We start from the raw sequence: 16,146 nt of genomic DNA on the forward strand, positions 1-16,146 counted from the left end.
AACAAATATTGAGGTTATATATGATCTTGTATAGCACCTGGATTCCACGCCGGAAAAAATTGATTGAATGATGCTATTAAACAATTTTAATGGTAGTTTTAGTGAGTGGTTGAATCTGGCTGGGGATATCTATGTTGCATGAAAGATCCTTCTGTCTAGAGATGTCAGTGAGATGCACTCCTAGCATCTCCTGCTTTACAGGTGGAGCTATTGTATCTCCACAGTTCCCAGCTAGAGCTTGATAGATAAGCAGCTAGGGCACAGGGAACAATAGGATCCCCTTTCCCTCTCACACTCCATGCATGACTTCCCTCTGATGAGAGCTGCATGGGAAAATAGGATAGAAATTATTTTGGGGTAATTTTCAAACAACCTGCCTAAATTAGGTGGCAAAAATGGGTATAAGTTACACCAGTTTTCAAAATAGCCATACATATATAACTCTGCTATGAAATGTATCCTACAAAATTTAACTGTACACAATTACACCTGCTATTATGTGCATGGAAAATTGGGGGAAAGTTTAGGTGTATGCTTTTAAAAATGGATAAGTATGCACCTAAGTGCAAATCCCTCCTTAGCCTCCATTCAGTCTGGGTAAACCTGAACATGAACAGGGTATATGCACACACATAAGGCTTTATTTTCAAAACAATTTACACACTTTAAACTGGGTTTTACGTGTGTAAATGCACACGTGTAAATGGACTGGGTTTTACATGTGTAAATGCACACGTGTAAATGGACTTTTGAAAATTGCTACAATATAGGCCATTGAATTGTCCATAGGATTTACCCACATAAGTGCACTTTACGTGCATAAATGGCTTTTAAAAATAGCTACAATACTATGGTACATTTACTCGCCTAACTCCTTTGAAAATTCACCTGATATTGGGTAGACAATTTTGTAAAAGGCCACTTCTGTGGGTACAATCCTTTACCTATAGAAATGCCTTTGAAAATTACTCTCTTAAAGTGTACTATGTAAAAGTATGATGTCCGGTTATGTGTTTTTGTAGGATCATTCTCAGTAGAGTTTGCTGATAGGGATTGTGGAGTTATCAAAACCTTGGGTGTGGGGAAGGGGGATGAGGTTTAAAGGCCCAAGCACAGATCTTTTAAATACCTAGCAATGCCTTTGCCTGAGCCTGGCTAGTAGGTATTACTGTTGTGTAATGACTAGGCTCCCAAGTGAAGGCAGTGATCAGTGCCTCCACAATGATTTCTGCCCTTCCCAGCCAGAGAAGCAAGAGCCAAGTGAGGGAATTGAACCCAAGATCTTCCCACATGTCAGTATGCAGTGCTGTTATCAAGCTGGCCCTTTTGGTAAAATCTTGATATAAATTCTATGCAGCTAAAGATGAAGCCATTGTACTTGCCAGTCTTTGAGCCTGACACAAGTGCAACACTGTTTGGAAAGAATGATGCGACACATGAAAAGATTGTTGAAAAAAAGCAGAGAGCTTGTGATACCTATAAACAGCAGCTGCAGGCTGTAGCAGAAAGAAAAACCATGGCCGTTCTAAATGAACTAATCCAGCAGAGGAAAGAAGCAGAAATTCTGGAAAGGTCAAAACAAGAGTAAGTTATCTCATCTTTACTATAATTTATTTTTACAGCTTTATCTAAGAGTGTGGCGAAAAGGAGCAACTACACTACGCCATTCACTTGGGGGGGGGGGGGGGGTGTCACCCTGCCATTGTAGCTGCATACCCAGTTAAGCAGTTTCAGGGTGAAGATTTTAAGTCTGTCCTGGTTTTCCAACAACACTATCCTGATACATTATTGGGTGGAAGTAGGGACTATAACTACGGTACCACACTGCATTTTGATGTAAGTTCAGAACTAGGATGGACAAAATCTCCATCCTGCAGCTGGGTAACTTGGCAGCTCTGATCCATGTAGAGGGAAGTAAGATTTACAGGAAAGAATAAAATAGAGGGGGAAGATCCATTTAGGAGCAAAGAAGCATGTCCTGAGCTTGCAGTGACATCTGGTGGTTCCTACCTTCCAAACATGATTTTAACTATCATTCACAATTAACACAAAAGAATGCAAGCTGTCACTGATGCAAAAGGGGACAATACTCGATATTAAGAACTAAAGGAATGCAAACTTTTGAACACGACCATTTTATTTCCTTTATTGCTATGGTTTGTTTAATAATTGTGCTATTCTGTGATGCATACTAGTTTAATTTGAAATACATTAAAAATAACAGATGTGATGCACTAGACTGAGCAGCAGCATATTGTGAAGACTCCCACCAGCCAATTCCATTTATCACTATTTTTACATATTTCTTGCTGTCAAGTATGGTGACATCTCTCAAAAATACTCCTTAGTGCTCTATTCCAAAGATGTGGGAAGATAAACTTACTAAGACGCCTAAGTTGGATGATACTTTAATCTCAGAGGCCTCCAGGGAAGGCCTGCTGGATGATTCACATTCGGAGGGGGAAAGAGGATTTTCTACTGAATCTCTGGAAACTTTATGACAGTTTAAAACTCTGCTACTTTGTCAAATACCATCGATTCTAAACTTAAAATTGTGGTAGACAAGGTGGCGCAGCTTGTCTCCGGTGAAAGAACAGGAGGAGCAGTTTGATATTGTGAAGCTTCAGGTAAGTGATATGGAGGATGGATTTACCAATTATGGTCACCAGATTGACATGATGGAAAAGCTCTCTCTGCTGGACAATCGTCAAGATGACTTGGAAAATAGAGGGCGAAGAAATAACCTGCACATAAGTGGCCTTCCTGAATGGGTCAAAGACTCTGATGCAGCAACATTTGTCTCAACATGGCTGCCCTCTCTTCTGGACCTTACCACCAAACAAGAGCAAATTAAAGTGGATCAAGCACATTGTGCTTTGGAACCAGCACCGGGTCTGGGTGGGAGACCTAGAGCTATGATTGTTCACCTGCATAATTTTGGAGACAAATGTAGAATTTTGGATACTGCCTGGAAAAAGCATGCCCTCATGTATGGAGACGCAGAGGTATTTCTTATTCAAGATTTCTCGCAGGCTGTGGAGAAAAAGAAAGTTTTCGCAGAAGGAAAGCAATTGCTGTGAGAGAGAGGGGTGCAAAATGCCGTGTTGTATCCTGAAAGAATAAAGATCACTCAAAATGGGACATCTCTCTTTTTTGATTCTCTTGTTGACGTGCTAAAATTTTTGCAGGAAGATATTCCCGCAGCTGAAAATCAGAATATCTGATGCAGTATGGTTCCAGAAATGTAGGGGGAACAGAAGCGTTATTTCATTTGCATGATTTCCTTTAATTGGTGGCTGGTGGGGCCCTATGTTTGGTGGCTTATTTTTTGGCTCCTGTGGAACTTGCAGTGAATTGTAGTGATGTGTTTGGCCCTTCCACAGATTTTTTTCTTAAATTATTTTTTCGATTGATGTGGACTTCTTTAATTTTCCTGGTGCTTTTTTGTTTCGCTTTTGAGTATCAATCACAGTGTTTTGGGCTTTGTGAATCTACTACTTGACTGGTGTGTTTTGTTGCACTATTAAATTGTTTGGATGGATGTTCACCTCTTTTTTTCTCTCTTTGATACCCTTATCTGTGGCAGCAAGTCTTATAAATCCCCGTACGTAGTTAGCAATCTGTTGTATATCTGCTAAGGAGGTTAGCAAACTGTTGTGGATCTGCTCCTCCAGAGGGGTGGAGCTAGCAACCTGATGGAGATCTGTTCCTCCAAAGAGGAGGAGTAGCAGTCTGTAATGGAATCTGCTCCCCCGAGGAGTCATCAGTCCGATGTACTCCGTAGATGGAGTTAGTAATCTGTGGGTTGACTCCCCACAGAATGGCAATCTGTTATGATACCGCTCTAGTAGTGTAAGGAATGAACACAATGTAAATTGGTGAATCCTTGGGCCGATGGCAGATGACAGTGCCCCCAAGAGGATATCCTGAGAGGGACCACCGGCTAGGATGGAGTATGGAGACAAACACAGATAGTTCTTTATTAGACAGGAAGTAGAACCACCAGAGGTGGCAGTAGTGAGCTGATGTGCAGGGCAGGGCTGAAGTCGTTCAGATACTGGAATTGTGATCTCTGGATTGCTGAGCTGTAGAGGGAGACTATAGGTAGTGAGTAGACAGGGTATGCAGGATACATAAGCAGTAGTAGATGATACACTCACAATTGTAGATATTTGTAATGGCTTCTATGCAACAGAGAGTCTTCAGTATATTCAGGAACAGGAGCAGTAGGTGAGTACTGGTTCCTGTATGAAGTCTGGAATAAGAACTCACATTCTCACAGGACAGCAGGATGTTAGTCCTCACAAATGGGTGACATCGAGGATGGAGCCCTGTACGGAAAACTTTTCTGTCAAAGTTTCAACAAGCTTTGACTGACACTGGCACACTGGGTGCACTGAGCATGCCCAGCCTGCAATTATCCCTGTGAGCCACAGGTGTCTCCCTCAGTCTTCTTTTTTCCGCTCTGCAGTCAGCATAGCGGTTGGAGCTCTGTGAGGATTTTTTAACTAATTACCTCATGGAAACACTTAACTTTTCACTTCAAAAAACACTTTTCCCTGCACAGGTCTCCCTCCGCGTACGTTTTTACGACGCTCGGTGAGTACTAATTCTTATTTTTCGGTCGGTTCCTGTCACTATCTTAAGGCTGTTAACTGACTGAAGCCTTCCCTTCCCCCATTTTTCAGTTAGCTTTAAACAGCTTGCGAGTATCTCCTGTGACACTCTGCTTGCTTATGCTAGTGGGGTAGGGATTTTTTTCCTTAACTTTAGGACCTCTGTAGCTTCAAGTCCTTCGTTCCCTGGTACCCTCACGCAGTCGATACCCTATCGCTACACCGGGACCCTCCTAAACCGCCCTGGGCTTTTATATGTCATCAGCGCCCCTCCCCCCACGGTGCCCTGATGCCTTTATCCATGTTTTTTGCTTTTCAGTGCTACCAGGCTTTTTCCTCCTACGCACTGTTTTTTTTCCTTGGGCTTCCTCGGTGCCGTCCCTACCCGGATGCATGCCATTGACGCACACGCTGTTAGTCACTGCCATGCATACTCGGGTCGCCGCCACCGCTGCCCGAGACACTTTTTAACGATCCCAGGGTCACTTCATCGATGCCACCCCCCCTTTTGGGGATGCCATCGATGCCCCATCCTCCCCACCGATGTCCAGCCCTTTTCCATCGGTGGGCATCGGTGCCACATCGATTCGTCGGTGGGCATCGATGCCGGATGGTCCCCATCGGTGGACATCGGTGCCGGATGGTCCCCATCGATGGACATCGGTGCCGGATGGCTTGTCCGTCGATGGCATTGGTGCCGGATGGCCGTCCGTCGATGGCATCGGTGCCAGGTCCTTTTGCATCGATGGACACCGATGCCCAGGTGTTTCATCCATGGGCATCTATGTTAGAATGCATCCATCGAGGGCAGTCGATGCCAGGCTGCTCCCATCGGTGAAATTCGATGCCCAGGTGGGTCCCATCGGTGGGTATCCATGCTGGCTCGATTCCGTGGATGGGCGTTGATGCCAATGCCAGCCTTATGGCTGGCATCGATGCCCATGCCGATTCCGGGACTGGCGTTGATGCCGGGATGGAATTCATCGACTGGGAGATCCATGCCATCGATTCCATACGTGTCCATATCGATGCCACCGACACACGTGTCTGGGGGCACCGATGCCATGTACACTTGGAAATCTGAGTCTGTCCAAATCGATACCGTCAACGTCTGTGGCCCTATAGTTGATGCCCGTGGCCATGCCACAAACGGCATAAATGCCCGCCTCCATGCATCGATGCCCTCGACACCTCCGTTTTCCTTCGGTGTCCTTGACGCCCTATTGATTCGACTTCGACTCAGTCGATGCCGGTATCTTTTTCAATAACGGCAATGTTTTTCGATTATTCGATTCCACATCGTTTCAAAGATACCTATGCCACTGCTGTCAGTGCCCGTCACTGTCATCATTCTCCTGGCCAGTCATCGACGATTTTTCATACCCATTTTGATGATATCCTCAAAGCCCCTTAGGTTGCCTTCAATATCGTCAATACCGACATAGCACCGCCACATAATACCCTCGCCTCCTCACATTGCTCCACGCTTTGGGTTCTTTTTTAAGCCCCGTATTAGCTTAAGACACTCCATTGTGTCAGGAGCAGAGCAGGCGTGCTGACAGTTTGTCATCGATCGCCTTCCAGGACGACGAGGGCTTCCATCTCGGCGCTGGGGAAAGACCGGGCTGAGCACCGTGGCACCCATCATCGCCGACATCGTGATCGTCCGCCGCTGACGCCATCCAGCACATCGGTGCCATCCTTCTCCAGGCTGGACAACGCTCGGGCAGAGCGACATCACCACTGCCATCAGCACTGTTCCTACAGTTTTGGCAGTCCTTGGTGATCCAGAACTTCCGGATCCAGGTCCGACAGCTTCTGCATTGGCGTCACGACACATCGAGCCGCTGTGACGAGGGAAGGGAACATGAGTTCCGTTAGGGCTCCTCTGTTCCTGGCGTGCCCCACCGTCAAGTGGTGTGGGACTATGGCCATCTGTTACACTTAGCAGTCTAAACGCCACTCATGCCTGGCCTGTCTCCTCTGTACCTGTGCCACCATACCGGGTTTCAGAGCGAGATGGACGTTTACGTCCCCGGCCTTACCCTCGAGGACTCCGGAGACCGTCGGAGTCAACAATCTTCACCGGCTCGTCTTGCGGCGATCCACGTCGGATGGTAAGTACTCGCTTCGGCGGCATTCCCATAGAGTTGTGTTCTCCCATTCGGACCGTGGTTCGAAAAGTTCTGGGTCATGTGCCTTTTAGAACGGTATTAGTGTCACATATCGCTATGTTAGCTATGTTAGCCACAATATCAGGAGAACCCCTCTATCTTCTTGGGATTGCAGCAGGGCTTCTTCTCTTGTCAGTAACAAGTCCCTGTGCCGACCAATGCTCTGACTCTTGGTTCCCTCCCAACCAAGGTCCAGCTGCATTGGCTGATCTGCTAAACATGAGATTCAGCAACCATTGCCCCATGTACAAGTCCACCTTGAGGCCTGGCCACAGGTCTCAGTGTCTCCTTGTACAGCATACAGAAATACGGGTACCACTTACCGCTCACACACCTGCAGGAGCCTACATGATATCCTCCATTGGGACACCTCCTGGTCTCCCATCTGGTCAGATATCAGAGCGGCCACCCCACCTTGTACCAAAGTCCCGGTACACTCCCCCAGGTGCTACGAAGTGCAGAGGGGAGAAGGGAGGGGGGTTGGGGAGTTTTAATTGCACTATTCTTTCTTTTAACAGAAAATAGTTACTCTCCGCACATCCTGGACCTAAGAAAATCCAACTTTCTTTAGACGTCACAGGTACAATGGTATCTTTGGTTACCATCACTCCATACTGCAGTAAGTACATTATTTTAATGTTTCTATGTGCTTTATGGTGAGTCAACATTACAACCCCAAGCTCTGCCGCTGGCACCAGCTTCGGTAAGTGAACTGTCTCTTGCATCACTGTTGGTGAATGCTGTTTTCTCTGCGGAGTGTAACATCATTCACTTTCCTTGCATAGACTACTGCTAACCACTTTCAGTACATGCAAGGAGCTCTCACTTTTTTCAGGACTCACTATACATTTACTAACTGGGATTACTGTCACTGCCATAAATCCCTTCTGTAACACTTCTGGACACCACAGTCTTAAGACCCTCTTGTCCAGCATGCGCACAGACATTCTGATACATTGTTATATGTCCCTGCGCATATTTTCCATAACCTCAGCCTTTCAACTTTTCATGGTTGGGCTATGGGGTTTCTTCCCACTATGCATTTTTCTCATAATTCAAAACTGCTATGGGTTATATTCAGTGACATTCTATACTCAATGGACCTAAGTGGTTTCATTGCTTTCGTCCCTGATTCTTATCCCAGTTCGAACTAGGTCCTAGTCTCCTTCGACTCATGCTCGCAATTCCTTAGGGTTATAAAGTTTCTCCTGAAAGCTGTCAACCCATTATGCATCTATTGCACTCCAGCATAGATTCTCATAAACTTCCTGGACGATGCACCCATGAGTTATGCCCTTATGCCTTCCAATACTGCTTTTGCAACAATTCTTTGTGCATACAGACAGACAGCATAGGGACAATGTGCTTTCCAACTCATAAGCACGCATTACCTCTTAGCTGCTCTGCTAGACAGCTGCGCAGCTCTACCCTTGGCCCTTGTTCACTTCATGCGTCCTTGGGCCACATATCTAAGAGATTTAATGAACGCTCTATCAGACCTTCTCCACGTAGGTTCTATCCTCTCGAATGGTCTCAATTACATGTGTACAGGGCAAATCTTTTAACGCTGAGTTTAACTAAACTTTCCTCGGCGTCTGCATCATTCCATACGATGCACAGGTTCTGCTCCCTGCACATGTTTCCTATGCGTTCCCTTAGATGCCTTTTCTTCCATCAAAGGCCTCTTCAATATATCTCTTCTGCTGCCTCTCGTAGCCAGCATTCTTCTAATGTTGAACTGGGATGGGGTTCAGTATTCTTTTCCCCACTCCCTGACTGAGATCAGTATGCTTTCCCATACTTCTCAATCCATCATATCAGTAACCTTTTATTCTCTCACCAGTCAGTCCCAAATCATAGACTTACTGATGTTCTTAGGTTCTGGTAGCGTCACAAAACCTTCTAAACATAAATCTTGTCGTTTAATATGGCAGGCTTTACCTCCTGACGCTAAAAAAAAAAAAAAAAAAGAGGTATTACCCCTTTTACTTTTCCACCATTTTTTCTTACTCCCTCGGATTCTGTTCTCCAGACATCCTCCACATAGATACACCTTTCTCTTAGGAGGTGTATCGTTTTGGGAGTTGGGTTCCCGTTTTCGGTAATCCTCTCTGAGTCGGCTTACCATGGATTATCCACTGATCAAGCCGCCTCTATTTCTCTAATCACGGAATGAACATATATATTCTCCTTATAAGTCTCATACATTCTACGTTTGAGCCTTTCCATTCCTCTCTTCCACAGTTTGGCAAGGGAACTTCTTTCCCTCTTAATGTCATTCCTGCCAGCAGGGTCCGTGAATTATGCACTCTTTCCATACTCACCTGACTCCGTTCCTCTGCCACTGAGTAGTTCTACGCATTCAGCTTTCTATCCTTTTCAGGTAGATGTTGTATCTCCTTTCCTCAGGAAATACTCTATTAATTTTTCCTAACCTCTCTCTCTCGCCCTAGGGAGAGACTGGGTTTTCCACATTCCTGGACAGTAATGCTGCGCTTACATTCTATCTACATTGCACTGCATTCCATGTGAATTCCACTTGACTCTTTCCTTCATGCAAGGGTCAAGCTGCTACTTCCAGTGGCCACACAGACCTAATCCTTCTGATTAAGTGGTCTATATTTCCTTTCCTACCAACAAGCAGACATTTCACTACAACACTGTGGGTATCCACATACTGTTGTGTCCGTCTTAGCCTTAACAGCTTCCCTTTGGTTACTGCTGCTTGTACTTTTTTATCAGGTTGCAGCCTGGAGTCCTCTCCATACCTTCGCAGCCTATTATTGCTTACATTTGACTAGCCGGCATGCTCCATGTTTGGCCAGTCCGCCTACTCTTACTTTTTTCAATTCACTACCCAACATCCTTCCACGAACCCATTATGGTGTTGCGGATGCCCTCCGTTCCCATTTCCACCTCAGTCGTTACGCCTTTGCGCATCTGCGGTGTATCTGGTGCATTCCCGGGCATCCTCAGCTCGGTACTCACCCATTTGTGAGGACTACCATCCTGCTTGTCCTGTGAGAAAGCAAATGTTGCTTACCTGATGTAACAGGTGTTCTCACAGGACAGCAGGATGTTAGTCCTCACGAAACCCGCCCGCCACCCCGCGGAGTTGGGTCTGTATACTTTTATTTTAGTTTCGCTTGCGCTTTTTAGCTATAAGACGAGACTGAGGGAGACACCTGTGGCTCACAGGGATAATTGCAGGCTGGGCATGCTCAGTGCACCCAGTGTGCCAGTGTCAGTCAAAGCTTGTTGAAACTTTGACAGAAAAGTTTTCCATACAGGGCTCCATCCTCGATGTCACCCATTTGTGAGGACTAACATCCTGCTGTCCTGTGAGAACACCTGTTACATCAGGTAAGCAACATTTGCTATATCTGTGTATGAGATGGCTTCTGGAATAGAAGAGAGTCTTTGGAAGGTTTTAGGAACATGGGTCCTCGTGGAGCGAGTACCGGTTCCTATCTGCAATATGAAATAGTAATGCACCAGATATAGGTATGCGATAGCTTCTGAGATAGAAGAGAGTGTTTGAAGGGTTTTAGGAACATAGGCCCTCATGGAGCGAGTACCAGTTCCTATCTGCAGTCTGCAAATATAACTCACGATCTCCGTACCTGAAATAACGTCTTAGACAGAAGAGAGTCTTCAGAGATTAGGAACATAGGAACCGGTACTCGCTCCATGAGGGCCTATGTTCCTAATCTCTGAAGACTCTCTTCTGTCTAAGACGTTATCACAGGTTCGGAGATCGTGAGTTATATTTGCAGACTGCAGATAGGCCCTCGTGGAGCGAGTACCGGTTCCTATCTGTAATAGAACTCACAGTATTCACGTCTGCGATCGCTTCCAGGCAGTAAGGAGTCTTCTGAGCATTCAGGGACGTAGGCCCTCGAGGAGCGAATACAGGATCCCGTCTTAGCAATCTGAAATCAAGAAGAGAGAGCGGGGCCCCCGAGGAGCGGGTACCCCTAGGTAAGTTTGTGGAGGCAGAGCAGCAGAGAGAGATGTTCTTCTTCCCATTCCCTTGCTAACTCGATTCGTAGTTGCAAGCAAAGACCTTTTAGGTTGGAAGCGGATGACGTCACTATGGGGGGACGCCTCAGAGGTTTGCGCCCTTGCTGGTACAAAGTCTGGAGCTCGCACGCCCTTACGTCATCAGAAACATGGCGGATCAGCAGTGTCAGGCCAGCCCAGGGATTCCAGGGAGAAGCAGCAAGGAGAAGCTGTGGCAGCATCTGTCCGTCAGACCCGAAGGGAGTCACCACCAAGGTAGAGAGGGTGGAGAGAGGACGAGAACAGGCACGAACGCAACATCAAGACACAGTCTCTGCCGTGCACTTAGCTGGGACTTGTGCAAGAACTCTGGCTTGTTATTTGGATCGTTCTTTTTTTTATTTTTGCTTTCCTTGCTCTTTGAGATACCTTCTATGAGTTGATTTTATATTACCAGGACTTTATTTTCACTTCTGTTTTATTTGCTCTATATATTTGAATTTTTTCCTTCAATAATTTTCTGTGCAAATCTAGAGCCTCTTGGGGTAGTTAGCTCAGTCTGGCACAATTTGGAAGTTGGGAGGGATGTGGTAGTTGAGAAGGTGTGGGTACAGTTTATTTTTATGTTGGATTGGAAGAGATATTTAATCATTATCCAGGGACATTTTATAATGATGTTTCTGACTGAGAGGGTGGTTTTTCCAGCTGATTTGGGTGGTTTTTGGAAGGGGAACGGGTAAAGTGGGGTTTGGGTGTTGAGTGCTATGGTAGGTTTGGTTATAAAACAAAAGTTTGAAACACACGGGGCAGTCTTTGCTATATTTGGGTTCTCCTCTGATACTATGGTGAGAGTTTTCTCAGTATATTGGAAATTTGCCCTGTGACCAAAGAAGCATATTTATTTATTTTATTTATTTAAAAACATTTGTATACCGCCTATACAAATAAGAGATATAAGCGGTTTACAATGCGTAACATACATAAACAAACTAAGGGGGTCATTTATCAAACTGCTATATGGCGTTTTCGCATGCAAAAAATGCATGCGAAAACACCATAATGCATAATTTAACGCATATTTTAACTACACCTTTTTCATTTGCGATAAAGCCCTATCGCACTTTGCGATGTTTTCACACATGTTGTTATTAGTATTTATGTATTTGTTTTTATATACCTGTGTTCGATTTGCATATCACATCGGTTTACATATAACTTAATGGTGCAGAAAGTCAAGCATTTCCTTTTGTTTGGTACAGGGAACGACTAGAAACAGTAACGTGAGGAATAACAGTAACATGATTAAAAACAATAATAATAATAATAAACAATAAATAACATTTGATATAGGGTGTATCTGTACCAGTAACATGGGAAGTATGTTAGTAGTTTTAAGCTCCTGGAGAACCAGCCTAGCTATCAGGGCCCTCCTACAATATGAGAGAGAGAGAGAGAGAGACTAGCCATAAAGCCCTCATACTAGGTAGGTATTTATACCTCTATATGAGGCCCACCTAGTCACTTGAGGTGAGGTTTAGGTAGTAGTGTAGGGGTTAGGTGCCACTTTGATATTCAAAGTGAGACATATGAACAGAACAGTGCTCTCTTGTGAAGATTTGATGACATTCGGAGTGAGGAAACTCACCCAAAGATGAGATTTGTGCAATGTTCTCTCAACCTAGCTTGATGTTACCCAGGTAGAGAGTCCATCAAGCTAGGTTGAGAGAACATTGCACAAATCTCATCTTTGGGTGAGTTTCCTTACTCCAAAGGTCATTAAATCTTCACAAGAAAGCACTGTTCTGTTCGTACGTCTCACTTTGAATGTCAAAGTGGCCCCTAACCCATACACTAATACCTACCTAGCATGAGGGCATTATGGCTAGGCTCGCTCTCTCTCTTGTAGGAGGGCCCTGATAGCTAGGCCTGCTCTCCAGCAGCTTAAAATGCTAAAAATGGTCCCCCCGTGGTTGTATGTAGGAAATACAACAATTCTGGCACTTATCGCAAAGTGCGAAAAAATTATCGCAATTTGCGCTAATACCTATGCGAAGTGCTAAGATAGGCAGTTTATCGCAAAGTGCACTATTACCATAAAACTTGCCCCTTTTCCTATCACATGCGATATTTAGTGCATTTTGATAAATCCAGGCCTAAGAAACATATGTCGTCAAGGTATAACAACATATACTCATTAAAAGAAAAATAAAATAAGTAAAATGGGAAAATAAAACAAAACATCAGCTTATACTTTTGTGTTGAAGGTGACGGAGTACAGATGAGTTTTCAATTTTTTCTTAAATTCATTAGAATTAGTTAATAGTCTAAGAGCTTTTGGAAGCGAGTTCCATAAAATAGGACCAGCCACTGAGAATGCACGCTTTCTTGTCATTTCTAATCTTGTCATTTCTAATCTGACGATTTTTATCGTTGGGACTTGAAGGAGATAGTGAGTAGCATAACGTAGGTAACGCTGGGGTTGATACAGATGTAATGTGGTACATAACCAGATAGCGGAGGGATTATGAATTAAGTTGTGAATTAGCGTTAAAATTTTGTAGTGAATACGCTGTCAAATTGGGAGCCAGTGAAGTTTGGAAAGAGTAGGAATAATATATTCTCTGATTTAGTTTTTGAAGATAAAACAAGCAGCAGAGTTCTGAATGAATTGTAATGGTCATAATGTTGTGTCTGGTAGACCAATATACAGTGAGTTACAGTAATCTAGTCTGGAAAGGATGATTGCTTGTAATATTGTTCTAAAATCTGTTGGAAATAAGGGTTTTAATTGTTTGAGAAGATTTAATTTATAGGAGGATGTTACTATTTTTGATATATGATTTGACATGGATAGTTTAGAGTCAATGATGACTCCTAAGTGGCAGGCATGACTAGTAATGGGATTATTATGGTTATCAAAGTTGAAACGTGATGGGGGATGACAGGGAGAATTGGGTATGGTTGATAAGTGGATTATTTCAGTTTTTGCTGCATTTAGTTTTAATCGGTTGAGAGCAAGCCATGTTTTTATAGTATTTAGGTAAAGGGTAATTAAGGAAAAGATATGAGACCAAGAGGATGTGTAAGGTACAAGAAGTTGTATGTCGTCAGCATAGATTTTGAAATCTATGCCTAGACCAGTCAAAATATAAGGAGAGGAAGTATGTAAATTTTAAATAACATGGCTGATAATGAAGAACCTTGTGGTACTCCAGATGAAATTGTGTACCAGTCTGAATGATAACTACCTAAGTTGATTTGCTGAGGACGATTGGAAATAAAAGTGTTAAACCACTGAAGGACAGTATCTTTGATACCGATATATATTGCAAATTAGCTGAGTATTTTGTGATTTAAAGTGTCAAAAGCTGCTGTGAGATCAAGGGGTATGATAATGTAGTCTATATTGGCATCAAAGCCTTGAATAATTAAATCAAATGAAGACAGAAACAGGATTTTTGTGCAGTGTCCTTCACTAAAACCATGTTGATTTAAAAAAGAGAATATTATTGTCAGAAATGTATTTGGTAAGTTGATTAAGAACAATAGATTCAGTGATTTTGGCGAGAGTAATCAGAGAGGTTATTGGATGGAGGTTAGTGATATCAACAAGAGCTGAAGTTTTTTTCTTAGGAATGGGTAAAATTGAGGTTTGTTTTAACATAGTAAGAAACGCTCCAGATGTAAGTGAAGGATTAACTAATTGTATTATAAGTGGAGAAATATATTCTCGACTGTCCTTAAACAATTGACCCAAGCAAAGGTTATAAGGTGAGTTAGAAATTTTTTGATTTGTAAGCAAACATGATATTGTTAATGAGTTGATTTCAGTAAAAGTAGACCAGGAACATATTAAAGAAGGTAGATTTATTTTTGGAATGGGCAAATGTGAGAATTCTAAAGAAATTTAGTTTAGTTTATTTTGAAAATGACTGGCAATATCATTCAAAAGGTATTTGATATGTTATAGTATGCTAATGTTTTTTGAGAAGTCAAAGATGTTACACTATTGAATAAAGTATTGGGGTTACCAATGGCCATTTGTATTTTTTGTGCATAAATTGATAATTCTTTCTTATGGGCCGGATTTTCAAAAGGTTACACATGCCGGGCCTATTTTCAAAAGGCCCGGCGACGCACATAAAGCCCTGGGACGTGTGTAAGTCCCGGGGCTTTACAAAAGGGGCATGGCGTGGCCAGAGGCTGAAGTAAGTTTGGTGACAAAGAAAACAAAAAGGAAAAGGTAGGAGGAAAGGGTGGGGGAGGTAGGGAACGGGGGAAGGCAGCGTGGCTGGAAGGGGGCTCGGTGCGCGCAAGGTGTACAATTGTGCACCCCCTTGCGCGCGCCGATCCCAGATTATATAAATTGTTATAAAATCAGGCGGGTAGCATGCGCACATGTAGGCCACGCACACTTCTTTTAAAATCTACCCCTATATTATTTTAGCATCATAAAATAGGCGCTTTTAAAATCTGATGTTGGATTTTTTGCACCAATGTCATTCAAGACATCATAATGCTGTTTTCATTGTACACAAAGTAGATGTAAACCAGGCAACTTTGGCTTGTGAGGAGATGAAGCACAGTTTTTTAGGTGCTACAGTATCTATAACTTAAAATAGATGAGTTCCAGTTATCAACTGATAAACCTATGTTTGACTCATTTATAATTGGTGAATTTAATTGCAAAGAATTTATAAAAGATTCAGAATTAGTTTTCCTTCTTTTGTAAATTTAGTTTTCCTTCTTTTGTAAATTTGTTTCAAACCAGATGAATTGCTGGATGGTGTATTCTTGAGATTACCAGTTACTTGTAATCAAGCTAGATATTTCAATGGTGGGGGAGGAAGGTAAATAGAACCAAGAGCTAAGAGAAACAGATAAGTATGAGAGAAAAATGTGTGAAGCTTGCTGGGCAGACTGGATGGGCCGTTTGGTCTTCTTCTGCCGTCATTTCTATGTTTCTATGTATAAAATGATTAGACCAAGGAACTTGTACAGTTGAGGTAGTTAGATTTACATGGTCAGGGTTATAAAATACCAAATCTAGTGTATGTCCCATCTTGTGTGGGCTCATCTATTAGTTGTTCCCAGCCTAATCCTGACAGATTCAAGTAATATGGTGGCAGCAGTTTGAAGAGACTTTGAGTCAAGATGAAGATTGAAGTCTCCAGTAATTATGGTGCTAGCTAAGTTGACAGGTAAATTCGTCAAGGATTCTAGTAGTGGTGATAAATCATTGAAAAGAAATCCAGGGGGACAATATACAAAACAGAAATTTGCAATATTAGAAGAAACAAGCATTAACACATAAGGATGTTTGAACATCAAGGTTTTCCTTCATGGCTGTAGGG

The 16,146-nt window shown here is 43.2% G+C and overlaps 1 protein-coding gene across 2 annotated transcripts in view; it reads left to right on the forward strand.

Annotated features, from left to right (window-relative positions):
* CCDC81 (coiled-coil domain containing 81) overlaps positions 1-16,146 on the forward strand; it is a 377,879-nt gene that overhangs the window by 311,997 nt on the left and 49,736 nt on the right. For both annotated transcript variants that reach the window (XM_029602264.1, XM_029602265.1), the window contains one exon: positions 1,358-1,584. In XM_029602264.1, coding sequence (XP_029458124.1) covers positions 1,358-1,584 — 227 coding nt within the window. The remainder of the gene's footprint in view (positions 1-1,357; positions 1,585-16,146) is intronic.

Source organism: Rhinatrema bivittatum, chromosome 5, assembly GCF_901001135.1.
Source record: "Rhinatrema bivittatum chromosome 5, aRhiBiv1.1, whole genome shotgun sequence".
NCBI classification, from domain to species: Eukaryota; Metazoa; Chordata; class Amphibia; order Gymnophiona; family Rhinatrematidae; genus Rhinatrema; species Rhinatrema bivittatum.